At 31.7% G+C, this 27477-nt stretch overlaps 1 protein-coding gene, 1 long non-coding RNA gene and 1 other non-coding gene across 3 annotated transcripts; 2 read left to right on the top strand and 1 right to left on the bottom strand.

The window, feature by feature from the left end:
- The first annotated feature begins 808 nt into the window (after positions 1-808).
- TRNAV-UAC (transfer RNA valine (anticodon UAC)) lies at positions 809-881 on the top strand. The gene has a single exon. It is a non-coding gene; the product is annotated as a tRNA-Val (tRNA).
- An 8389-nt stretch (positions 882-9270) lies between these two features.
- Positions 9271-10489, bottom strand: LOC146950094 (zinc finger protein ZAT5-like). Its single transcript, XM_085746050.1, has one exon. The coding sequence runs from the start codon at positions 10350-10352 to the stop codon at positions 9450-9452; it is 903 nt and encodes a 300-aa protein (XP_085602176.1). The 5' UTR covers positions 10353-10489; the 3' UTR covers positions 9271-9449.
- A 4381-nt stretch (positions 10490-14870) lies between these two features.
- On the top strand, positions 14871-15989 carry LOC146950093 (uncharacterized). The gene is made up of 2 exons (XR_015027431.1): positions 14871-15202; positions 15948-15989. It is a non-coding gene; the product is annotated as an uncharacterized LOC146950093 (long non-coding RNA).
- The last annotated feature ends 11488 nt before the right edge of the window (positions 15990-27477 follow it).

The raw sequence follows: 27477 nt of genomic DNA, 5'->3' as shown, positions 1-27477 counted from the left end.
TTTTTCTTTGAGAAGAAATAAATTTTAATGTTCTAAATATGTTTGAAACAAAAATCATTCAAAATTTAAAAGTTTAAGAAAAATTAAACAAATTTGAATTTACTGCAGACTAAAATTGTGTGCTGAATTTTTTTATAGAGATGGAAACATACAACTTTTTGTTATGAGGACTAAAACTGAAATTAGCTATATTTATAGCTAAATCTGTCCAAAAAAAAAAAAAGCTATATTTATAGCTATTAAAATCTTATGTAACCCTTATTGATGATATATAATAAAAATTAACTAATTGATTGGTGATAAAAAAAAAAAATGTCTCGTGTATGAATTAATTGTAGTTTCTAACGACACTCTTCAATGGCTTATTTAGAGAAAAACAAGGTGAAAATTAAAATATGGCAAAAAATGTAATTGGTGTAGTATAATTGTTCTATTTTTTTATGTCAAATATATTAAAGAACACTTATTTTAAGTATTTGTTTAGTGATAAACATGTGTCCTCCTGTGTATAATTTTCACTATGAAATTTTGTTTAGAAGACGTAGAAATAATTTAAATTTAACTAATTAATTAGTGATAAAGAGTTGTCTCCTGAGTGAATTGCACTCCCCAAAGTCACTATTTAGTGATTCATTTCTAGAAAAATAACATGAAAACCATTGAGTGTAAAAGCTTTATAATTTGTGTATTATAATTGTTCTACTTTTCATGTCAAAGATATTAAACGAAAAACTAATTTTGAGTAATCTATAGTGACCTAAAATTGTTTGGTTTTTATTTTTAAAAAATTTTATAAATATTATCAAAAGTTGTTGTGGTGTAGTGGTTATCACGTCAGTCTTACACACTGAAGGTCTCCAGTTCGATCCTGGGCAGCAACAATTGTGCGATAAATGTCCTTGCTCTTGGCTTAGAGAAAGCGATAAATGTCCTTGCTCTTGGCTTAGAGAAAAAAATTACGATCCTGGGCAGCAACAATTTGGTTCTTTTTGTGCGATAAATGTCCTTGCTCTTGGCTTAGAGAAAAAAATTATAAATATTCTATTTTTTTGACAAGATTATAAATATTATATTATAATTATTCTCATTTTTATATATAGAAGCTATAAAAAAAAATTAGTTAACTTTTTTTCTCGAACAAAAAATCAGGTATATTATAATTATTCTCGATCCTGGGCAGCAACAATTTGGTTCTTTTTGTGCGATAAATGTCCTTGCTCTTGGCTTAGAGAAAAAAATTATAAATATTCTATTTTTTTGACAAGATTATAAATATTATATTATAATTATTCTCATTTTTATATATAGAAGCTATAAAAAAAATTAGTTAACTTTTTTTTTCGAACAAAAAATCAGGTATATTATAATTATTCTCGATCCTGGGCAGCAACAATTTGGTTCTTTTTGTGCGATAAATGTCCTTGCTCTTGGCTTAGAGAAAAAAATTATAAATATTCTATTTTTTTGACAAGATTATAAATATTATATTATAATTATTCTCATTTTTATATATAGAAGCTATAAAAAAAATTAGTTAACTTTTTTTTCGAACAAAAAATCAGGTATATTATAATTATTCTCATTTTTATATATAGAAGCTATAAAAAAAATTTAGTTAACTTTTTTTTTCGAACAAAAAATCAGGTTAATTATTAGTGACAAACAACATATAAAATGTGTATTCCAACTACACTCTTCAGTGACTTATTTATAGAAAATAACATTTTTTTTTTTTGAGGGATTATAGAAAATAACATGGATATATTATAACTATTCTTATTTTTGTTTAGAATACATAAAAAGAAAATGAAACTTAGTTTTTTTTGGAACAATGAAACTTAGTTAATTGATTAGTGACAAATAATTATTTTTCATTGATACTCTTTAATGACTCATTTGCCGAAAGTAACCGAAAACAATGGAATGACATATTAAAAAGAAATGAAGTTTTGTTTTTTGGTTACACAAAAAAATGAAGTTGACAAACGACAACTTATTAACTTTTAGAATGAATGTCTCTAAAAAAAATTACTAATGTTACTTTATGATGATATATGTCATGTTATTTTGTTTGATAATTGTCATTTTAATAAAAACTACTATTGATATTTAAAGGATCAACTAAATAAATCCGCCTAACAAATATTAAAGTAAGCGTATTGTTGGATAATGTATTACAACGTTGCTCTTGGGGATGATAAAAACTTCTATTTTTTATTAAAAAAAATTATTCAATGTCGGGACGAGGATGGGGTGGGGATACCCGAACCCGACGGGGAAGGGGATGGGATTCAATTTCTCATCCCCGTTGGGTATGGGTAGGGTAACGGGTAAGTATATTCAAATCGGGTATGGGGACGGGGAAGATAAAACCCGTCCCCACCCCGCCTCATTGCCATGCCTAGCTAGAAGAGTAATTTTGGTAGTCATTTCTTCTCTAAAGTCTATAGTAATAGATAAATATTCGCGATTTGTTAAGCAACGGTGTTCAAAATCTGGCACAATAGTTTGGTTATCCTTGAAGGTGTGGAAAGACAACACAAGCAAATTTTACTGGTTCACCCTATAAATTGATATTAGTTCAATCTCCTTGAATTTTTAAAAAATTTCCACTATAATCACATAAAATTACAATTGCTCCAACACACAAGTCAGAGACTTCTTTGCCTCATACAAGAGGACTTCTACAATCATAGTTTTACAAAAGAATATGTATATGTTTACACTTTAAAACTTAGAGAGTGGTAAACTAACTTAAAGTTCCAGAAACTTAAGACACTAAGAAATGTTAAGATACTAATTTTGTAAGAATTTTGTAATTGTTTGTGCACTTTCGAATTTGACGGAGTTTTGATATCTTATTTTCTTCAAACTTCTCAGGTCCTTATATACGAAAGAAATGAGAAAGTCGTTGTTTGAAGATTGTCAACTAATCAAATTCGTCTTTAAGAAGCTTTGATCAGATTTGAATTTTTTTTCCTCAAATGGATAATATCAATGAATATATAGTACTAGATGAGTCATTTGCTTCATAGGGAATGATCTGTTACATTTTTTTTTTTGCCACTGAAGTTGTTTGTTTGGTTGTTTCTACACATGGTTAGAAGACGACAAACAATACTATCAGAACTTGAAAGCGACATTCCATCATAAGAAGACAAAACTGGTCAGAGTCACTCAGACTGTTGTCGCGTTCTTCTGGACATGCTTCTTTCAGAGACTGAGTCCATCAAAGTTTGTTCTTATCAAAGTCTTCAGTACAACTTCTGATCAGAGCTTTGACTTTATGTTGACCTTTCTTCAAATCATCTTCTAAGTCTTCAGAAGTTTCTATTGTTTCTTTTGAATATCATAATGCTTTTCATTGTCCTCAGAACTTGATGTATCATAACTAAAAACGTAACTTTAAAGTCATAATTTAATCATATAGTCTTATTTACTTGAACACACATTAAAGTATCGAATTGTTCTTTTATACATTATTATCATCAAAACATTAAAAACATTGTTCTAAACCTCACTTTGGTTAACAATCCTATTATAATCTAACGGTGATATGGTCAAATAGATATCATAAATGAAGGACAACCTTACTTACTACATAGCTTTTGAAATTGTTAAACTAACTTATTGTTGGAGCATAACTTGTTATTGGACCAATCACATGTGTTGCATCCTGTGTAATTCTTTTCTTTTTGTATGTATGTATATACCCATGGTAGAAAATTAATTAGATACACATCAATGAATGGTTCCGTCACCAAACACCAAACCCAATTAGTAACTAAGAATGAATAGTTTGGTTTTGGTATTCCGAAACCAAATCCTTTTGATGGTCAATTAGTTGGATAGAGGATTAGGAAAGTGGAACAATTAATCGGTTGAATGGAAATTTGTTAGACACTAGTAACACAAATAGAAGTGATAGTAAGGCAATACCCAATTTTTTGGTCATGGGCTAGTTTACAAAGTAGGGACAATAAGCCACATAATAAACCAACTTATGTATGGATTTTGAGGCGTTTGTCTTTATCTCCAAACCATGAGCCTAGGTAGGCTACTACAATAAATAGATACCCCTTCATTTCAAAATATAAGCAAAATTCATTTTTTAGGTTCATTCATTGAATGATGTATGTGATCCATATTATGAACCACATACATCATTAAATGAATGAACCTAAAAAGTGAATTTTGCTTATATTTTGAAACGGATGGAGTATACCTTGTTGAAACAAAAGGGATAAGACCATCTCCATTAGGAGGGTTTTAACTATTTAAGACCGGATACCTATTAGGTACTCCCAATGGGAAGAATCTTTTTCAGGGTCTTACAAGACCCGGGGTCTTACTTAAGATCCACACTTTTAAGCAGGACCCGTACTTTTTTAATATTAAAAAATTGAAATATAATAATATAAAGTTATTGATAGTTGATTAGTGGGTCCCATTTAAGAACTTTGTGTGAGATCTTGGTTGGAGTGATTGCGTGCTTATTAGGTACTACTGTTAAAAAATTATAAATGAGTGATGTGTACACGTGAGACCCATTTAAAAACCCAAAAAAATATGTGTCTCCATTGTAGTTCCTCTAACAGCCACACAATGCATGCATGCTTCACTTAAATTGAGTTTCCCACACAAGTACAACTAGAAGAAAAATACTCCCAAGCTATTCAACTACTGCCAAGTGTCGAGGTTTGGAAGTCGCAAAAAAAACCACGTTAACAATTTGTTTGTATGGTCAAGAGATAAAATATGATAAATTATTATGGGTTTAAATATGCAAATGTTTATTGCAGATATCAAACGTTTTGATTTTAATATCAATAAAAATGTCTTTTTTTATTTTATTTTAATCCTTGTAAATATAGATTTATTTTTGTTTTGATCCGTAGTTTTTTGTTCTAGTCTATGTAAAATCTATTCATATTAAAATTGATTCCTATAATATTAATTCATATAATACCGTATTGTTATTTATTTTATCTAAATTGTATAATAGAATTAGGCATGTCAATATGGGGCATAGTGGGGACAAGTTTTACCTTCTTCATCCCTGATTTCCATATACGTATTTGTTATCCTACCCATACTCAACGGAGATGAGAAATCGAATCTCATCTTCATCTTTGACAGGTTTGGGTATCCTTGCCACTTTCCCGTCTCCATAGTGATTATAATTTTTAAATGAAAAAATGAAGTTTTTTTCAACCCCGAGAGCGATTCGCATTGTTAATCTGTGAGAGTAAGACCAACTGAGGAGATAATGGGACCAATGTATATGGTCGAAGAGAGAGAGAGAGAGAGAGAGAGAGAGAGAGAGAGAGAAAGAGAGAGAGAGAGAGAGAGAGAGAGAGAGAGAGAGAGAGAGAGAGTAATGTCCTACATTCGGGATGAGTTTGGGTATGGATTCAGAGTGGATACCTATATCCTCATTACCTGTCTCGTACATGTGTTTCGAAATTAGAGAAAACCCAAACTCATACCAAACCTAGTGAAAGCGGAGAAAAACCGTCATATCGGGGTGGGTTTGGACAGGGTAACCGCCGGTATGAGTTTTGTTGTCATAACTAAATAGAATTAAGTTTAATCTCTTTTATTATTCTTCTAGGTCAAATTATTTATTTATTTTGATACGATGAAATTAGTATAAATTTTCCACTATCAGTTCTCCGGTTCTCCCATTGCAACCAAATTTTTTTTTCGTACACATGAATTTTGAATCCAACCCATGACCACATATTTAAGAAGTCTAAGTCCTTTGCCACCTGGATCAATCTAGCGTTGGTATAAATAATCTCTTTTATTTTTATACATATTTAAAAGAAAGTTATATATATATATATATATATGCATTAAAAAGACGTCATGTATTGTTTAAAAGAAAGTTATATATTGTTAACTTATTAAAAATACGTCATACAAATAATCTTAATTAATGTTATCACCCGTTAAAATATAGAGACTCAAAATACTTTTTATTTTTGTTATGGCTAAAAAGAATATAGGCATCTCAGCTTTCCAGGCTTTGTTTCTCCGTGACAGGTGGTAGTTGAGTAAGTAAACAATGTCCATTTGGAGCACGAAAAGTAGCAAACTCAAAACCAAATTAGTACACAATGTGTAGAAAATAATTCCGGCTTGAATTCATATTTGACAAAAGATACAAACTTGTAGTAAGAATGGGACAAGAAAAACACTCTCTATATGTTAGGGACGTGAGTTCAACCTAACAATTTTTCACTTCTCAACATTGTGTGAGCTTTAAATAAGTCATTTAAAATAGGTGATCAATAGTTTGGTCTTGAGTCATACACATTAAATAAAATTCATCTTTTGAGGTAAAATCCCTTAATACACTTGAAATCTTAATTAGAATGTATTTAGATTTTTTTAATGGTAATATTAACATGTTGATTGTCATGTTGGTATTTTCTTTCTTTGTCAGAATTCGAACCTTGTATCTTTATCTTTAACTCCTTTAATTCCTTAGATCAACCAAGTGAGCTACCCACCACTGAGATCCAGCGCAAATGAATTTTGTGTGAGTGTTGTAACTCTTTTTTTGTTTTTGAATGACAAATAACAAAATAAAATAAAAATCCCTCCAATAGTAAAACAAGAGCGAAAACTAAAACAACAAAAAGCCGTCCAAACTTGTAACAGGACACCCAACAACAGTGGAACAAGCGGAAGACTATGAACATAATCTCTCGGTCAACCAACCCCTAAACAAATTTCCCACAAGACACTACTAGTATCAGCATATAATGTGTTCATGATCCCACTCATAGAAGGAACGTGTGTGACCATAATATTTTCCTAAAAACCACACCCAAGAGGATTTAAGCATATCCACCAATTGGAGCACAGACGTCTCCTTCTCGAAAAAGATGTCCCCATTTCAGGATCTCCACAAGGACCACACAACAGTTTGTCAAATTAATGAGAAACATAACATCTTCTTTTTCCCTTCATCTAAGTCTAACATATATAATACTAAGAAGACTTGATAAATCTGAAAGTAAAACAAACTTTTACCCCAACTATAGTCTAACATATATAATACTAAGAAGACTTGATAAATCTGAAAGTAAAACAAACTTTTACCCCAACTATCTAAACACATGATGTCACACCTGACCTAAAAACAACATCTAACAAAAACGTGACTCTTGAGTACCAAGTTCAATTTATACTTGTATACAATAAAATTGCACAATAAGATACAAACTGATATGGAGTGTGTCCTTACCTTGTGGCAAAGTTAATGACATTATATATTTTTTTTAAAGAAGTTAATGGCATTATTGTTGATATAGTATAATAGAAGAAATTAAATACAGACAAAAAAAAAGTATAATAGAAGAAATTAATGTTCAATTAAATACGTACAGATAGACTATGGAGATAGTTGAGTGACCAGAAATTAGGATAGGCCTAACAACGCAAGCAAAGCAACAATTCATTATTATGGTATTGTATTATGATTAAGTTACTTTTGGAGTATGATAAGAATATTATATAGAATAGTATTAATTATATAAAGTAGAATACGTAATGGGAGGTTACACGACATGGAGGGAACTTCTCAACCTACATGTGCTAATGTCAATGAGTGATCACTTCTTATCTCTCCCAATATTTCTTATGCATTCGGACACCTCACGCAATGTATGTGTCCACATGCTTAGCTTACCAGCATTCACCAAAACGTGCACATAACTAACTTTATATAAATCACTACCTATGAATCAGTAACTCATCTGAAAACGATATTGATATTGATATATCGACATTAATAGTAAGTTGAAAAATGAATTAATTGTATATAATCATGTGCATTGATGTTCAAAACTAACCCGTCTCTGACATTAGCTACACATTCGATCAGAAGTGTTGGTGTTACAAATTTTTTTAAACGATTAACTTCTCCTTTATCTTACATATTGACAAAAATGCCATTGTCTTTGGTGAAGACAAAATAATACCATTTTTGTATAGTTATTCTCATTTTGTTATTTTTTATGGAAGAGAAAATTATGGAAATGTTTTCATGTGTGATGTCTTTATCTCATCTTCAATCTGTGGAACAACATAAATAAGGATGAAGCTAATAACTAGAAACTAGAAAGTGAGATAAAGAGTATGGTTGATGGGTCCAATGCAAATAGTGGACCATAGTAAAGCTTCTATAAATAATCAAATGTTTGTGGTCCGCAAGTCAGCAGTATCTTTCTTGGGAGCATCAATTTTGTATGGGCTTCGAACTTCCACTAATAGATAATCCCAAAGCTGAATATATATATGATGTAATTATTCCATTTTAGTTTCTTTATCAATAAATCAAATTTGACAAATAAAATTAGAGATAAAAAAAAGAAGAAGCAAATTATTGTCTAAATTATTCATCATTAAATTTATTGACAAAATTAGAAATAGACCTTATAACTTTCCTTTAAATTTCTTCTCTAATTTAGTTTTATTTTTAATTGTGACAACATTTGGTTAATTAGGTGCAACTGATCTATGAACATAATTAAAGTTTAACTTAAAATAAACAACTACATATAAGAATGGATGGTAGTGGAGTGGACCAGAAAATATAGTACTTGTACATATATTTTTAGTGGATTATAACGAATAGATAGGGATACATATAAGCCAGTGGTATTTTAAAATTAATAATTCAGTGTGCAAATTGTTAATGAGTAATGACATAGTGACATTTTCCAAATTAAGTATATTGTTTATTTTAAAAAAAAGTAAACGCTATTTTTTAAAAAATAAATTGGTGAAAATTAAACACTAACAGCTAATCCTTTATTCTGAACAATAAATAATAATATATGTGAGTGTGGTAGTAGAGTAGAGTGAGTGAGAAACTGAGAAAGATAGAGAGTGAAAGTGAAAGGGAAAGAGATCTTTTCAAAAACTTTATTAAAATAATTATGATAAATTAGAAAGCCACACAATGGATGCGTATTCCTATGACTTTAATTTGGTTGTGGTAGTGGTGCAACCAAACCCTAATCCATGCCACCACACCACTCTATCTATCTCATCCATTACTTCAATCTCACACAAAAGAAACACCCAAACAAAAACTAAGATATATAACAAACAAAACCAAAATAAGTTAAATAAAAATAAATAAATACTATAAATAAAGATACTTCATGATATATGACTCACTTTTCGTGAATGAAAGGCAACACTAACCAAGTAACCACTTACTTACTCAAAGTATACCAAAACTTCAACAAGTAGATCATCCAAATAGAAAAATAAATTTATTCATAAACCCTGAAAATATAATCCTTTGAATTAACAATAATTTCGAATAATTGTATATTAAAATGAAGCTAACAATAATAATTCACAATGATCATTATTGATCAAATTAAATAAAAATATAAACCCTCTCCCCTTCATCCCACGCTGGCCTAATAATGGCAACCCACCAACGCCGGAAACTGAAACGTCGAATCGCGGAGATCTTCCTCCGGTGCCGGAAGGTTAAGGTCCAATTCAAGAACATTCCTAGACCTAACATGAACATCTTCAAAACCTGTAACAACACCAACGTTGTTGTTTTTGTTGTTGTTGTTGTTGTTATTGTTGTTATTGATACAAGCTCTATGTCTCCTCATGTGACCACCCAATGCTTGACCTGATGTGAATTCAGCTCCACATATTGAACACCCATGAACCTTATTAGGTTTGAAGTTGATATTAACACCACATCTTAATTCAAGAGAAACTCGAGGAGCAAGAGGACTAATATTCTTGGGTTGAATTTGCTTATTTTCATGTTCAAATTCACCGGTGGTGGTGATTTGTCGCGGTCGCGGAGGTGAGGATTGTTTTTCTTCTTTCATCTTTGGTTTCTTGTGACTTGCTCTATGTCCACCCAACGCTTGAAATGAATGGAAAAAACGGTTACAAGTTTTGCACTCATAACTATCAAAACCGTTTTTTGTCTCCTTTTCAATTGTTATTTTGTTGTAACCATCCACTTGTTGTTGACCGTTGTTGTGGAGGTGGTGGTTCTGAGGACGACGGTTTTGATTCTCCTCTTCTCTTCCAGTTCTTCCTTGAGCCAGAAGAATCAAACAATTAGCCATGTCTGCTTCCTCTTCTTGCTCAGTGTCATCAAAGGTGGTGGATGAAAACGATCCACCACCTCCAGTGGCACTTGAGCAGCTCGATGTCATTGTAGCAGTTGCCACGGTGACAGGAGACAACTGCCTTAACCGTTTCGTTCGCTTTCCTTTGATGAGGTGCCCAACATCATTAACATGTTCCTCGGTGCTTATAATTCCTTCCATGTCCATTTTAGACAACATCTTAAGAAAAAAAACTATAGGGTTTTGAATTTGATTTAACAATATGAATATGAAAGGTATAAGGTAAGGTAAGAGTAGAGAATAGGAAGAAAGAGATACACAAGTGTGTGATTTATATACAAGTATAAGGAGTGTGTGAAGTGTGAATAGATGATTATGTATTTATATATATTGGTATAGTGAATGAATGAAATGAATGGTTTTGTTACGAGTCAGCCACCCAAAATCTTCCTTGCTTTTTTTCCAACCTTGGAAGTGTTACTGGCAAGAAATTAAAGTTCTTTCGTTTTTATTCACGCGCCTCTATTCGCGAGTGGTTTCACGCGTCAATCATAGCCATGCTTTTTTGCTTCTCTTTCTGGTTTATTTCTGCCACACTCCTTATAGTATTACTTTTTTTTTTCTTTACTAGGGTTTACCTTTTTATGAAATTTATTATTTAATTTTTTTATATTATTTTTAGTGAGTTCGTGACTAGCACACTGTATTGTTGGCATGGAGTGATTGTAAATTTGTAATGCATGGGTATGATTCATCAATGATTAAACATGCTTTTGTATTATGTGTGATTATATTTGGAACTTAATGAGTTGGAACATGTCCAATGTGTGTGAGTGTGTTTGTTTTTGATTAATCATAATAATCATATCTTGCGAGTGGTCAAGATTAATTACGTGCTATAGTATATTAAAACATAAGATCAGATGGAGATTAATGAACTAAAATTCGGTTTTAGGTGGTAGTGCTAACTGATAATTAAAATTGAATAATGTTTCTATGGTTTAAAATTTAAAAGCATTGAATTAACAAGGAAATATTGTTGTTAAGTGTTAACGTTTTGAATCCGTTTCACTCTTTCTTTGGTTAGAGGATTATTTTAGGCCAAACAAAGGAATGGATAGTGATTTACACAAACCCATTAAAGTAAGATAGCACGTTAGAAGTATGCCAACCCTAAATCTAAATGGAGTGATTAGAGATTCGGGTAGCTTTTAAGTATTTTTTTAGTATATATTTGATAAATTGTATTTTATTTATTTATTTATTTTATGAGTAATAGTACTCCAACAAGAAAAGAAAAAGACATAAGTGGCATGTGATTAAGTATAGGATTCGGTTAAGAACTAAGGAGTTAGGAGGGTATGTGTAGCATACAAGTATATGATGACATAAGCACTTTAGGACGGTTCCTACTCGCAACAATGCTTTCTTTTAATTCCTAATTAGTTACACTTAATCTTCTGCTTTAAGGTACATTTAGGATTTTGGGTTGTATAGCTGAGCTGTCATAATAATCCATTATTGCTAAACCAATGTTAGTATCATTTCATAACGAATGGGACTTCTGAAAGTTGATCAAATCATTTGTCTAATTTGGCTTGTAAAGTAACATAAGACAATTTGTTTCATAAAAAAAAAAAAAAAAATCTTGCTAACAAGTGTCCTTACAATTGATAAATTTTATGTTGAAAAAATTATTTTTAATGTTTTAATATGTTGAATGCATAACTCCTAAAATAAAATTTTCACTTTAAACTTATTATAAAATACCCTTGTTAGCTTTTTTCTAAAAAAACAAATATATCATAAGATCATTCAATAGTAAAATAATGTAGTGAGTGGAATAAAAAAATACCATAAGATCATTTCAATTTTCCGGTTTGAAATCACATAACGAGAATCATACATCTTAAGTGCGGTTAAGTAAGTAACCACATGTTCGAACACATGAGTGGTCCTGAGGGTGTGTTAGAGGTGCAGTCGCATATGACCCAATTTGTCTGAAGCACTAATTAACTTCTTGTCCCACTCGAATACGCTGATCCACTTATTCTCCGCCACCAAGCTCTTGGTCTTATTTTGTAGCTTTGATTCCTAAGGTTATTTATTTCTCCTTCTATGTTGACATATTACTGACCTATATCCCTCCTTGGTTTCCTATATAAGTTAATAGTTAAGATTTTGAGACGAGATTGTCTAACATTGTGAATACTTTGGTAGCTAATACTCAATCGGCTTTTCGAAAGGTCGTAACTTAGTTGATGGAGTGATGGTGGTTAATGAGTTGGTGTATCTTTTGATGAAATGTGTGGTCGTATTTTGATAATCGTGAACGCTCTACTTGGAGTTGATTGGATACATTTTTATCATCTAATTATTCAGTCTTATCATTTTTTTTTATATTTAATTATTTTAAAATGAATATAACTTTTGCATTTATTTTTCCTTGAGGGTAAGGTACCCAATCAAATTCTAGGGTAGGGGTAAAAATAAATCAGACCGACCGATATGAGTCTTGGTTCGAAACTACTTCATCTCTTGGCCATACTATACTTTTTTTAAATAGATAAGACTATGTCTTTTAAAAAAGTGTATTTAACTAAAAGTATCAGACTTTAATTTTATCACAAAAAAGACTTTTAAATTTCACTACAAGAAATTTGCCATATAGCAACGGTAGCATTTAGTAACCGCACTAAAAAGCATTGCTATAGATAAAATATAGCAACTGAAATTTCAAACAGGGGTTGCTATAGGTTAAGAGAGAAAAAGCGGCTAAAATTTTCACCATTTTCTTTAATTCCCACAACAAAAAAAAAAAAAAAACAAAAAGATAAACTCAAATCACACAGAAACCTAACACAAAATCCTAACTTCTCATAAGAAAACCCAATCTCATGTGCCAAATCCAATCCCACTTTAGTTCAGCAAACCCTTATCGATTCAGCAAACCAAATTCACCACCATCACCATCGATTCAGCAAACCCGTGAAACCCAATCTCACCATCTTCACCACCATCGATTCAGCAGCTTCACCACCGTGAAATCCTTACCAACACCATTCCCATCATCTTCCTTCCCTTACGAAGACCATGGCAACTCGTGTTTTCGCCGCCGTCAGTTATAGTCCCTAGTATCTAAATTTGTGTTTGCAATTGTCAAATCATCTCCTCCGTTTTTAATCTCTGGGTTCACCACCAACGATCAAAGGTAACTTCACTTTCCTTTTCAATTTTGCTTAAATATCATCGCAGATAACTTCAATCTATAATTGTATTTTTTACCTTACATAGCTAATACTGACACAGTTTCTTCAGAAAGTTTGGGATTCCACATATTGGCATTCAGCCCTTAAGTTTTGGGCAGTCTGTTCTAGTTAAAACATAATTTAAATAAGCAATAACTTGCCATCGTGATTAGAAGAATCCTAGACAGTTTCTAATGCTTGTTATTAATTAAATTAAAATTATGCATCTGAAGCTTTTAAGAAAAGGGACTGATACAAATCCTAATACAGTTACCCCTAAAACAAAAGCAAGAGTTCACAACAACGAAGTAACATAGCATAGTAGAATCAAATTGCGGACAGAGTCATCTACTCATTTATGTATTAATAATGTCATGTTCTTTGGCTACTCCCAATGTGATAAGCGTCCTTTGGCTGTATTTTTAATTATTTTGGCAGTAGAGATTTGACTATGAGAATTTGAATTTTTGTTAGTAATAATATTAATGAAGATATGTATATTGGCTTATGAATTCAAGTATGAAACTTTGCATTTTTATGAGTGATTTTTTGTTGTAGGGTGATCTTTTTGAAATTTTACTGTTTTTTTTTTTTGGATTCAGTTGTGAAACTTTGCATTTTCAAGTAATAATCAGAATATGTGTATTGACTTATTGTTACTTTGGTTGATGAACATAATTGAAATCACCTATAAGACTAGAAAATGTGGTATGTATGAAAATGGAAAATAATGATTATGATGGGACATGTACAATTTATAGTAGTAGTTTAGAATTTAATGATTCAATTTGTGGATGAAATGACATACCCTTATTCTTATCTCACTTGAAAATTAAATGTTAGTTGCCTAGTTTGAATTGAGTGAATCTCAGTTTTAGGTAGAAATAAGTAGTTTTTTTTTGTGGAAGTTATATTTTCAATAATAGGATATGGAAGGGGATTGGTAAAGGGTGTGAATGATTTCAACCACTTATGCCTTAATTTCCCTTTTTGTCACCCTACATGATCTTTGTGAATTGTTCACGAATTAGGATGAACCAATTCGCAAAAGTACTGTGAGTTGGTATGCAAGTACAAATTTGCGGTTCTCTGGTGAATGCGGCTTATTATGTGACAATGAGCTTTACCTTTTAGATACATTTGTATTAAACTCTAATTGAAAAATCTAAAATGTTATGGTAAAACATGATATGATATCCCACCTGCATCTTAGGTTGTTAAGACTTTTTTTTATTTCTACGTAGAAATGTTAAGTTGGATTTTCAAGAAGACATGCCAAAAATGATTCTGAATTGTGATTACACATGTGCTATTTCTTCGAGTTTTTTGAATGCGAAATTAAACCATTGTTGTTTCATGTAATTTGGTACAATCTGATGTAGAACAGATGCATCTCTATGATGTTCGTGCTTTCCAATGCAATTAGCTTCTTGAGAATTGAAAGTTTATAATCTGTCAAATTTAAAAGAGATATTATCATACTGTAAAAATCTTCGAACTTGGTTCCTTCTTTCGACTAACATTATGTTGTATCAATTGTAGAAAGAAAGTAAAAAGAATAGTCAGAATCGTAAAAGATATGAAGATATTCATTGCATGGGTACAAAAAGTCTCCCAAAATTGATCAATGGGGAGGTTAGTTAATATTTGAACTTGTAATTGAATAAATTGAATTTATAAAACAAATTACTTATAATTTCATTTGTTTGGTATTAGAAAGAAAAAGCCAAAGGAGTGTCGCCCACACGCAAAGAGATTTACATTGATACACGTACTCGTAAAGATGGTTCAATTGTTAATGAACATGCTGCAAGATTTATAGTAAGACTTTCTTTCGTTCATACCTTTTTTGATTCTATAACTTATACTAAAACGATATGTTAAATCAATGAAATTGGATCCCCGACTGTTGTATAAAATTGAATGTTTTATAAAATTGAATTATGACCGTAAGAATTGAAACTAGTTCAATTGTTCTGTTTTAATTGTTCCGAATTATGTTCTGATTGTGACATAAAATTGGAGTTGCTTATTCAATTTTAATTGTTCTGTAACAATTGTTCTGGTTCAATTGCTCTGATTGAATTCTGTTCTGAAGTTTGTTTTGCAAGTATAGTTCAGTTAGTTCCCTTTGAATGATTTTTATGATGCCATTCAGGTGGGGAATTTTGTTATTTATATTGGTCTCATTTCGGATTGTCTTGTCATGATGCTGTGTGTTTTTATTGTTGGTAAAATTGAACTAGTTGTTACAAATAACTGATATATTCGAATGAGCGGTCCCCTATTCGAATGACCATCCACAACCATTACTTTGATCCTGCTTATTCTGTTTTAATTGTTCTGGTTCAGTTGTTCTAATTTAATTATGTTCTGAATTTTGTTTTAAATTAATGAACTCTGTTTTGAATTCTGTTCTGAATTATGTTCAATTGTTCTATTTTAATGAACATTTCTGTTATGATTATGACATAAAAGTGACCCTTTTCAATTGTTTTGATTGTCATATTAATGAATTCTATTTTAAAATGTATTCTTATAATCTCTATATCTTATAATTTTTCAGGAAGAACTAAACAAATATAATAATGAGGCAGAAACTTCTCAATCGGTTGGGACACAAAGTCACATGCCTTGGAAGAATGACATTTATTCCCGAGTAAAAGGAGCTGAAAAGAGGGGACATGTGCATTGTATAGGCAATATTCCCAAACCTAAGAAATCAAAAGCTTCTTTGTCTGAAAATCAAGAATTGAGGGATGAACTTAAGAAAATGCGAGAAAGTCAAGAGAGGACAAATGTGTTTATGGCAAATATGATGTTAGTGATACAAAATCGATTATCTCAAGAAGATTTGAATGATATTTTACAAGCTGCAAAACAGGTATATTATATAATTGATATTTTATTTTTCGAGTTCAGATTTCGAATATTATGATAACATGAATTAAGTAGAGTTTGTAACATATTTTATTTTTATTTTTAATAGGCCACAGCTGGTGCTAGTACTCCAAACCAGATAAATTCTTCAAGTCGATGCAGTGATGAAGACGAAAGAGAGGAAGATTTATCTTGGATATGTTTAGGCTCATCTAGTGTTTTTTTGATGTAGTATCTATTTTTGTGTTGGTTATTATATAAAATTGACATTATTTTGTTATTTTAATATGTTTGTAAGACTTACTACTTTGATCATATAATTAATTTTTTTTTAATGTTACCTTAAATTTTGTGTAGTGCAATAAAAAAGTATTGCCGAATATATTATTTTTTTGGTCAGGAATTATTGTGAAAATTTTATTATTATTAAAAAATATTTATATTATGGTGAATTTTATTAAAAAAAAAAAAGAGAGAACCTATAGCAATGGACAGTTTGGTCCTATACCAACGGATATGGAGGTTGACTAAAGCAATTTAATAGGTGTAAAATGCCGTTGCTATAGCTCCGAAATCTATAGCATCAAGCTAATTTTCCGTTGGTATAAGCTATTGGGACGGCATTCTTGCCGTTGGTATAAGCATAGTATCCTAGACGGTAGCAGGTGGGCGTTGGTATAGGTTTTATGACCTATAGCAACGGCTTTTGAGACCTTTACCAACGGTTTCTGCCGTTGCTAAATGGCAAGTTTCTTGTAGTGTTTGTTTGACTGGCCTACTAAAGTAAATATAAATAATATATTTTTGCACGGTAAATATAAATAATTTCTTGTTATAATATTAAACTACAGATTTTGTATTTTGTGTTAGACATTTTTTATTATCATAAACTATAATTAAAATAGTTTGTCATATAAAATCATATTATCTAAATATCTTATAAAATCTTAAAATTAAATATAACAAATTCTAATAAACATATTAGCTCGATAATCTAAGTAAATATGGTTACTTATTTGAATATGTTAATATATATGAAGTACGTCTTTAATTAGACTTACATAAAAGACCTTTAGAAAAAGTCCGACTAACACCCGTATATAAGTCTGTGATAAATAACATGTCAAATTTAAACCTTGATTTTTTTAAACAAATTTAAACACCTTGAATATTTTTAATCAGACTTAGGTTTTACAAAACCTAACTCAACATAACCTATTTCCTCCCCTGCGCGCTCTTGAGTACCTAGAATTCTACTTTAATAAAATGTTAGTTAATTACCCTATTTTATAATCTTTTGGTGCTTAAAAAAATTGAATTAGTTACTGATTAAATATAACTCAAACCAATGACTTAATTTATTTATTTTAAAAAAAAAATCATTGACTTGGTTTTTACTAAGAAATGGCACCATTAAAAGAACAACTCAACAACATATACTATATATTCTTTCAAAAAAAAAAAAAAACATATACTATATACATCATAAAAAGTTAAAGTAAAATATGTTCTTCGTCGATAGATGATGTAGTTAACTGACTGAAATCTTGATCAAATTACTGCATTTGGCGAATCAATATATAGTTCCAAGTTTATTTCATCTCACTAGCACTTGATTACACTATATCATCATCCATTGGTGTCTAGTGTCATATCATATCAAGAAAACCCATTTCACTCTTTGACATTATTAATACCACTATACTAGCTACTATATGTTATTTCTTAGATGGTTTGTTTCATGGCTTAGATCTAAAGTAGTCCTTATCTGGTTATTATACCGTTGACCTACATCTTATTATGATGCAACAGCTAATAGATGTCAATTAATTTGGAGTTGCTCAAAGATAAAGCAAGTTCGTTGGTCCAAATAAATCCCTAAATTCTAAATATGTTTAAGTTCGGTTGAATTTGAATTGAATAGTAGAAAGTACAAGTAAGATAAATATATATACTTTTGAACATAACTAAAAAAATTATAATTAATCATATTAAAAAAAAAACTCAAACAAGATAGTCATGGTACAAGACTGTTCAAATTTTCATAATTGCATTTGATCGACTGTTTGTGTAAAAGATTTCCTAATTTTTAAAATTAGGAAAATCTTAACCGGTGCTTTTGGGGCACTAGTTAAGAAAACCAAATACTCCTATAATATAAGTACCTTAGAATTTGTGCAGTCAAAGTTTAAAAAATGTAAAAAATGATGTTTTCAATGTAAATATTACTTTTTTTGCTTCCTTAATTAATGTCCCGGAAACACTAGTTAACAAGACCAAAAAAATTATATAAACTATCGACATGACGGGTGCTAACTGTATCCGTCTTTCCACTTTTACAGGCAAGAAACAACAAAATGATTAAAAATATTTAAGTAAATGGTAGTTAAAAGAAAAAGTGTTACATCAAAACACAATAGTTTTTATATAAATCTAAAATAGGGTATTTTTGTAGTGTTCAATATTGTTCTATAAGATAACTAATGTCCACAATTTTTGATAATATGTCATCAGTTAATCTTTTAATCTCATAATAATTATGAAAATCTTGTTTCAAATGGTTGTCTAATATGGAATCTTATTTTCCAACGTAGTTTCCACTTCCCATAATTTTCTCTAGCAAGAATTTCTCAACAACTGAATCAAGACATATTTTCTTATAAACATGGATCAAGTATCATATTTATAAAAAAAAAATGTTAACCAAAGACACGAGTTAAAGAGTTAAATATAGTAGTATTATATTGGAAGTGTGCCGTCAATGTCTCATAATTCTATCAAGTGTCATTTTAAATTTAAAACTTTATTTTTTTGGCTTTTTTATTTGTCTACTACTCGTATTTTTTTAAAGGTCATGTTAACCGGTGTCTAACTATGGAAACAACATTTATACACTTTTAAATATTCAATTACACAAGTTTCAAAAAATTCTTATTATACTTATTTTTTTAACCAGTACCCTAGAAACACTAGTTAACATTTCCTAATATAATAGGAGATGTACCTTAGGAAGAATGTTAGTGAAGAGGAGGAAAGTAAAAAAAATGACAATTGAGAGGAGCATACTTCAAGGTCTCGAGTCAACATAACTTAGTTTCAATCAAAATTAATTAACGATCCGAATTTAATTAGTATACTTGGTCAGTGTACAATTATTTTACACAACAACCAATGATGATTGTCACGTCAATTAATGAATATAAAACCACACTAATAGTCTTAATTATTACTCTTGATGTGAGTACGTGACAACGCATTATTGGATGTTTACCTAAAATAATTATACACTCACATTGTATACTAATTAAACTCTTAATGGTCCATATTAAAAGATTCTCATGCCTTTTATCGTGTGCTCATGCATGGGCGGAACAAATCGGAGGATTTTAGCCTAATCTTGTGCATACAAATGATGTCCTCTTACTATGCCTTACTTAGAAGACCATATCGCAACTTTTGTATATAAAAGACTTTAAAGAACACAAATTATCCTATGTGGATTGAAATATCTCAAAATACACACCAACCACATTATATATTATATACTTTTTTTTAAAAAAAAAAAACAATTAGATTCAATCAAAGTGCATAGGCAACTGGGAATCAATAGAGAGTGATGCGTCCTGGGTAGCACTTGGGTGACATTGTGGTGGTGACATTGGTGACATTGTCCAACCACAATGTCACAAGTGGCTTTTTTCCTTTCTCTTTCATAAGGTATTTTTGTTTTATGTACACTTGTGACATTGTAGTTGACCAATGTCACCAATGTTACCAACCACAATGTCACCTAAGTATTTTCCGTATGCAAGTGACATGCGCATTTACAGCAAAGGTTCAATGTACAGTGAAGTTTGGGGAATAAAAAGAATAGAAATTATCAAGCAAAAATGGACGGCAGATTCTTAGCGTAGCAAATTAATGGTAGTAAGTTGTGTTGTGTGAGGCACGTAATATAAGAACTATTGGATGCTGCCATAACCTGTTAGTGACATATTGGTATGTGCAAGTTTTTCTGCTTTACCTCCACCACTTCCTTTTGAGAAAGATAAAGAAAATATTAATAATTATATACTTTATATTATTATTAGTGAAAGAGAAAAACCAAGATAGAAAAGGATTAGAAAGTGCAGCATTCTTCCTTATCACTTTTTGTATTCAACTTGTGATATGAGATGAGAAATGTGACTGCGCAGCCTTTTTGTAACTAAGGCCATGCTGCAGTATTTAACTTTACAAACTTCTAAAGGTGGTGAAATGAGTCGAGCCCGTCGGCCGTTCTGTTTAATCCGTTATTTAAATGGAGTTGAATTGAAGTTTTGAACTCTACCACTTAAATTGTTGCTCCGTTTAGAGATGTTAACGGAGTGAGGTTAGGGGCGGAGTGTGCTTTCCTCCCCCTGTCTCCGCCATCTAAAACGCTCCCTTCTTGTATCTCCGGTACCTTCCCCTTAAGTGGATCCCCACAGTCCCTTTGGAGATCCTATCACCATTAAAAAAGTATCAAATTTCTGTTATTTTTACTCATTTGTAGTTAAAAAAATTGAAGTTTAATCATAAAATAAAAAGAAAATTAAGACATTATTTTTTTTTTGAGAGAGAAAATTACGACATTATTGTGAGCCATGAGACAATTATAAACATCACATATATAAACAAATCTATGCATACATTGTGTTTTATTGAATTTTATCGGGTTAATTTAGCCCAATCTAATATTAGGGTCAGATAAGAGATAGACAACCTTACCTAATTCGTCTTTCGTATACCATTACTTCATCCAACGAAAATGAATTGGTGCCGATTATATTCTACCTTAAATATGTTAGGTTAATATGTTAGGTTTAGTGATGAGAGCACAACTATGTTTATATCACTCCTTTTTTTTTTTGTTTGGATGGAATTTATCTCACTTAGCTAGTAGCTAGCAGTTTTATACTTTAATACCTCACGCCTAACTCGTGAGCAAACTTTTCTATCAAAATTCCACCACAACTTCTAACTGCAATAACAATATACAGAAGAGCTTTTTTATGGTTACATACGAATAAGAGTTTAAGTATATAAAAATAAATATTTTTGCTAAAAAAATGGAAATTTCCTGCCAACTGTTTAAGTGCTTAATTTGCAATGCCGTGTGAATTAGCGTGTCTTAATCGCAAACACATCTTGCTAATTTGATGTTCATTTGAGGTTAATTATGCATCCTCACATGAATTTGTTTTTCCTAAACTTATAATTAGATGAACCAATTAATGTTCTGGTACAATGTGACATAGTAGTAAAGTGGACGGTTTTAAACATAATTAGTCATAATATTTAGAAATAATGCATTCCACATATAATAAGATGTCTATAAGGGAAGTTAGGCATGGGAGGCTAAAAGGGATACAATCCCAACTATCAACTTATTATTTATGTATTTTTTTTTAATAACTTTTTTCTTTTTGACAAATTTTTTTGAATGATTTATTATTTATGTAATGTTATGATTTATTTTTTAGTATATTAATATTGTTTATGACACAATATACACACACAACTCTCCAATCTGCATCCTTCAAGCATGACCCAAGCTGGAGGGAAGACACTTGTTGAATATAAAATAATTCTTGATATATATATATACACATAGCAACTAAGCATGATAGTGACCAATTGATACATTTCAAGTATGAGCATGCTTCCTAAAAAAAAAATGTATGAACATGCTGTTTCTTGTATCAATTTTTTTTTTTAAGAGAAGCTACCCCTCTAAATAAATAATTTAGTATTTCATAATTAAGGATCCAGAATGTCTCATTATCAAGCTTTTATAAAACTACTAATACATTGACTTATAATATTAGCTGAGATTTCCCTAAAAAAAAAATATTAGCTAAGATTAACTTCTTTTAATAGATGTTCTTCAACACACACATCAATTTGAGACCGAATATTTAACCATATGCTTACAAGATTCTGATTATCTTTTAATTGCGTCACAATATATCAGGAGCAAATATATGTAGCACTAAAAAAATGCACAATCATTTATTAAGTTTTGCTAAGTAAACACCTGATGCATGATGAATCTATGCCACTGCCACCGTATATGTCTTCACGATTTTATTTTGAATTCTTTAAAATAATTTGAATTTGAAGGTCATCGTGCATCATAGCTTACATGGGTAACTTAAGAAAGTAAACAACCATAAAACAATGCTTATAATAACATCAATTCCATTACACGGGTGTCAAACCAAAAACGGATGTACTTAATTAGTTAATTACTTAAACAAGCGTACACACAAAAAAGCATAAAAGGAAGTCATCTTTGAATCATAAGTATAGGGCCATTACATTTCCCATCCTATGAGGTTCTCGCGCGCTCTATTCGGATTCTAAAATTCAAAATATTTCAATGTATTTTTGAAGGCTTTATGGGGTTTTTATGCAGTTCGTATTCTAAAAAATCTGAACTACATAAGACGCGTGAGAAACTCATAGGGTGGAAAAAGAAACGGTCTAAGAATCTAATGGGAACATTATTGTTTGGGCTTATAAAAAGAAAATTGTTTTTCTGACAATGAAAACTTCCTATTGACACAAGTAAAATACTAAAATGCCTCCAGCGGCAGTTAACAACCGCTCCATGATACGCCGACAGTTAACAGCCGCTGGAACTCAGCGGTTGTTAACAACCGCTGAAGCTGAAGGCAGCGGTTGTTAACTGCCGCTACGTGTTTATCATTTTCCAGAAGCTCATTTCTCAGTTCCAGTGTCTTTCCTAACCAATTTTAATTTTCATTTTCATCTAAAAATTTTATCAAATAACCAATTGAAAATTCTTCTAAAATTTTCATCTAATAACCAATTGATACTTAAACACATTCATCCAATATTTAACAGGAACATGGTAAAATTAAAACGCAAGAAATAATATAAAACGAACGTACGTATATGTCATAGAAATAGGAAAATGTATGGAACATGTCATAATAATACATCATGATCATCATAATCAAAAAATACATAAAAAAATCCTAATAATAATCAGCCCTGCCTACCCTGCCTCTGCTGCCCCCTGCGCCGCCTGGCAATCTGATAATTAAGGGCAGGGCCAGTAGCACTAGCTATCTGCATGACCTCCTGGACAATCTCCTCTTTGGTCATCTCGGCTTGCCTGGCCACAATATCATTAGCTATGTGCGCCACATCCCGGACGATCGTGAGTGTGTCAGGCATCTCTCTGGCATGCTCCTCCTTTATGATCTGCTCCACGTTCGCCGGCCTGGGAGGGGATCCTTCATCAGGTGGGAGAATGCGAGGGTGAGAGACTCTGGCATACCAAGCCATGTAGCCAGGAACATGTTGTCATGGTCTCTGACACCCATTTCCCCAAACAGTGAATAACCATGGCTGAGCGTCCATCAACACAGTCGTCAGCATCTGTGTAGGCACCAGAGGGACATCTGACGGATGTCTGGGAACGTCCTGCACAAATAAGAACGGCCTCTTTACCCGCTCAGGTAAATGACGGTAGACCCTCTCCTTCCCGCACATGAGCCATCCCGAGTAAGTGCACAAGATCTGAAATGGATGCACGTCTCTGTGATCACCATAGGTAGAAAACCTGACGTCATCCTCCTCCTGCATCCGATCATATCCAACAAAACCCTCATCCGCATAATCATGCGCTGGTGTCGGATCAACCACCTGAGCGGAGTAATCCACATGTGCCTGTGACTGTGAGCCCTCTCCATGTATCCTCGGGTCCTTGCGCCTCCGAGTCTTAGGGACATACGGGTTTTCATCCCCCTTTTCTCTCCGAGCACTAGCGGTACTCGCCTCTTTACCTTTCCGCATCCTATCCTCTCTAATAACCCGCTGCTGCTCATCCGTATCCCTAGCCATATCTGTACAAAACAAATTTTAAAAAACATAAATAAGTTGCCAAAAAATATATACTTTTAAGGCATTTATCATTCAACTTAGACATTTCACATATTCATAAAAAGAAAAACCATATTAATATAAGTTTGGAAATCCAACATAACATATTCACATTTCACATAGTTTGTACATATTTCGCTTAGGCATTTCACAATTCACATATTCACATATTCAACTTAGACATTTCACATATTTAAAAAAAAACATATTAATATAAGTTTGGAAATCCAACCATATTAATTCAACTTAGACATTTCACATTTCACATATTCAAAATCCAACATAACATATATACATTATTAAATTTAACATATTTGGAAAAAAATCACAAAAAAAGCAAGATTATTTCACTTAGGCATTTCATCAAACACCTTAAGTGCATTTTAAAATACTAGCACAATTAGTGTTAATTCAACATCAAATTCAACTACATTTAACAAAAACCTACTCTAAACAACAATGTCAGCATAAACAAGCCTAAACAACATCTAATTATATCATAATTTGCAATTTTTAAACCTAACCTAAACCTAACCTAAACCCTAAACATTTTGCTAAAATTATGAAAACTAACAACCTAAACAGCCTACATTACATGTAAATAGGAAGAAAGGTACTTACTTGTTAATTACTTGAAGAAATTTGCCTCAAATCTGTGCAATTGAAGTTGGGGTCAAGTTGGTTTTGTGTTGTTTTGAACTTGAACCAGAAACTGGAAGCTGTTTGCGTTCTTAACATACAGATATCAGCGGTAGTTAACAACCGCTGAGTTCTAGCGGCAGTTAACTACCGGCGTGTTTCCCAGCGGCAGTTAACTACCGCGAGTGGCATTAAGGTCATTTACTTGTGTCAATTGGAAGTATTCTTTGTCAAAAAAGCAATTTGCTTATAAAAAACAGTTGTTGGGCCTTTACTGTGAATTTCATTGAGGTCCAGTGGTAAGATCCGAGTCATGGAATTTGCTTTTTAGACCCCACTAATTGCTCACATGCACCTTAAAATTCTAAAACTGTCACTTATATAACGATCAAACGTTTTGATCCGATGGAATTTGTAGATATCTACCAATCACTAGGTATCGTAAGATACATCCCGACCTATTATAGAATAACACCAAAACAAACTTTGTTCTCAAATGTGTGACACATGATTTAAAACATAAAAAAATTGAGTTCTTGACATCCAAATACTCTCTTTACTTCAACAGTTGATTTTCATCAAACAAACATCAAAAACATTATATTTGTCGTCACATTTCTTCTCAAACGCAACAAGTAAGTGTTAACTTTCTCTCATTTTATTTATGAAGGTTATGGTTTTTAGTTGTTGATTAAGTGTAAATTGTTCAGGATTTGAATGTAGTTTAAATTTTTTTTACTTGTTGATCAAGTAGAATTTTCGGGGTTTGAATTTGTGAAACTAAACAAGTTAGTTCTTTAATTTTCTTTTTAACAAATTAATTCCTTTTTTTTTTCCATCAAACTTTGTCATAATATGCTTACAAGACCATTTTTTGGTCAAGTAGCCTAGTTGCCAGAGCTCACAAATATTAAATATGGAGAAGTGGGGTGTCCGAAGTTCGAACCCTGACCCCTACTTACAAGACCATTTAGCATTAAAGTGAAATGTCTAAATGTGTTTATGACATCATACATGATTACATATACATTTTCTTCTTATTGTTTCTTAATTCAATTCTAATTTTATAAATAAATATTTCATCAGCAACTTTATAAATCAAGTAATCGATCGATTTTGTTTCAAACTAAGACTGAATTATACACACATGAATTATAGTTTCAAGAACGGTGAATTCTCTCAATAAACACATCAAGATGTTTAGGAGCTTTTGACTCATCACACTATTTTTATGTGGAAAATTGCTGTTGACACATTGAACAATGCTGTGACACACATGTAAAAGACGAAAATGCCCCCGCGGCAGTTAACTACCGAATTTTTGGAACCGGCTGCAGTTAACTACCGAAGTTAATTCGGCAGTTAACTGCCGAGGAAAAAGGGGAAAAAAAACCATCGGCACTTAAGTGCCGAGGAATCACTTCGTGTTCCTGTATTCACCCAAACAATTTTTCCCATCAAAATTTCTTTTCCCAATCACTGTGTTCATGAACAATTTTTTATCTTTACCCAAATTTCCTTTTCCCAATCACTTCTTGTTCCTGAACAATCAAACAATTTTTTATCTTCACCCAAATTTCCTTTTCCCATCAAAATTAATATTTTTTCTTTGTGGGCAGTTCCCAAATTCATCAAACAAAAAAAGGCAATTGAAATTTGTTATGTGGATCAAACTGCCGTTGCAAAATCTTGGGTAAATTAGGACCAGAATAATTGAAGAAGAAGAGAAGAATTGGAATCTAAGTGTCTCAACAGTGTATGAGGCTTTTTCACACATGGACTCTTTCACCAACCTTCCATGAACACTCGCATGAGGCTTGTAGATCTGAAAATGCATGTGGTTTCAATATTTTTTTTTCTAATTTTGTGTGAGCCTACATCGACAAACAAAAGGAAAAGGATGAAATGGAAAAAAGGAACAGATGAAAGATTTCCTCAATTACATTACATAGATGTTCCTCAATTCATAGGAGTGATTCCACGGCACTCAACTGCCGATGGATTTAATTGAATTTCGGCAGTTAACTACCGAGGTTTTCCTCGGTAGTTAACTGCAGCCGGTTTTGGATTTCCTCGGCAGTTAACTGCCGAGGGGGCAAAATCGTATTTTATATGTGTGTCACAGCCTTATGCAATGTGTCAACAGCAATTTTCTTTTATGTGTAAAATTCGATTAGATCAAATGGTAACTTTCAATTGTTTTTTGGGGAATTAGTCACTTTAGTCCCTGAATGGGAAACGATTCGTCAATTTAGTCCCTGAATGCAGATAATATGCAAAACAGTCCCTGCATGGTCAATTTCAGGGACTAAAGTGACTAACGAAGTCTACATTCAGGGACTAAATTGACTAACGGAGTCTGCATTCAGGGACTAAATTGACTAACAAAGTCTACATTCAGGGACTATTTTGTAATTTATCTGCATTCAGGGACTAAATTGACGAATCGTTCCCCATTCAGGGACTAAAGTGACTAATTCCCCTTGTTTTTTACTTTTTTCCAACCTAGCTAGCCATTTTGAGGTGATTATTATCATGAATGAAACTTGAGAAAGTCCACAAGAAGTTAAAAAAGTAGTGAAGTGAAAGTATAAAAAAATTGAAGGAACGTGTAAATAAAAAAAATTGCAAGCAAAGAAGAC

The sequence above is a fragment of the Medicago sativa genome, chromosome 2 (assembly GCF_051527215.1).
Source record: "Medicago sativa cultivar Bolivia chromosome 2, Bolivia_mono, whole genome shotgun sequence".
NCBI lineage: Eukaryota > Viridiplantae > Streptophyta > Magnoliopsida > Fabales > Fabaceae > Medicago > Medicago sativa.
Note: the sequence above shows the minus strand (reverse complement) of the source record. Positions and strands in the feature narration are given on the sequence as shown.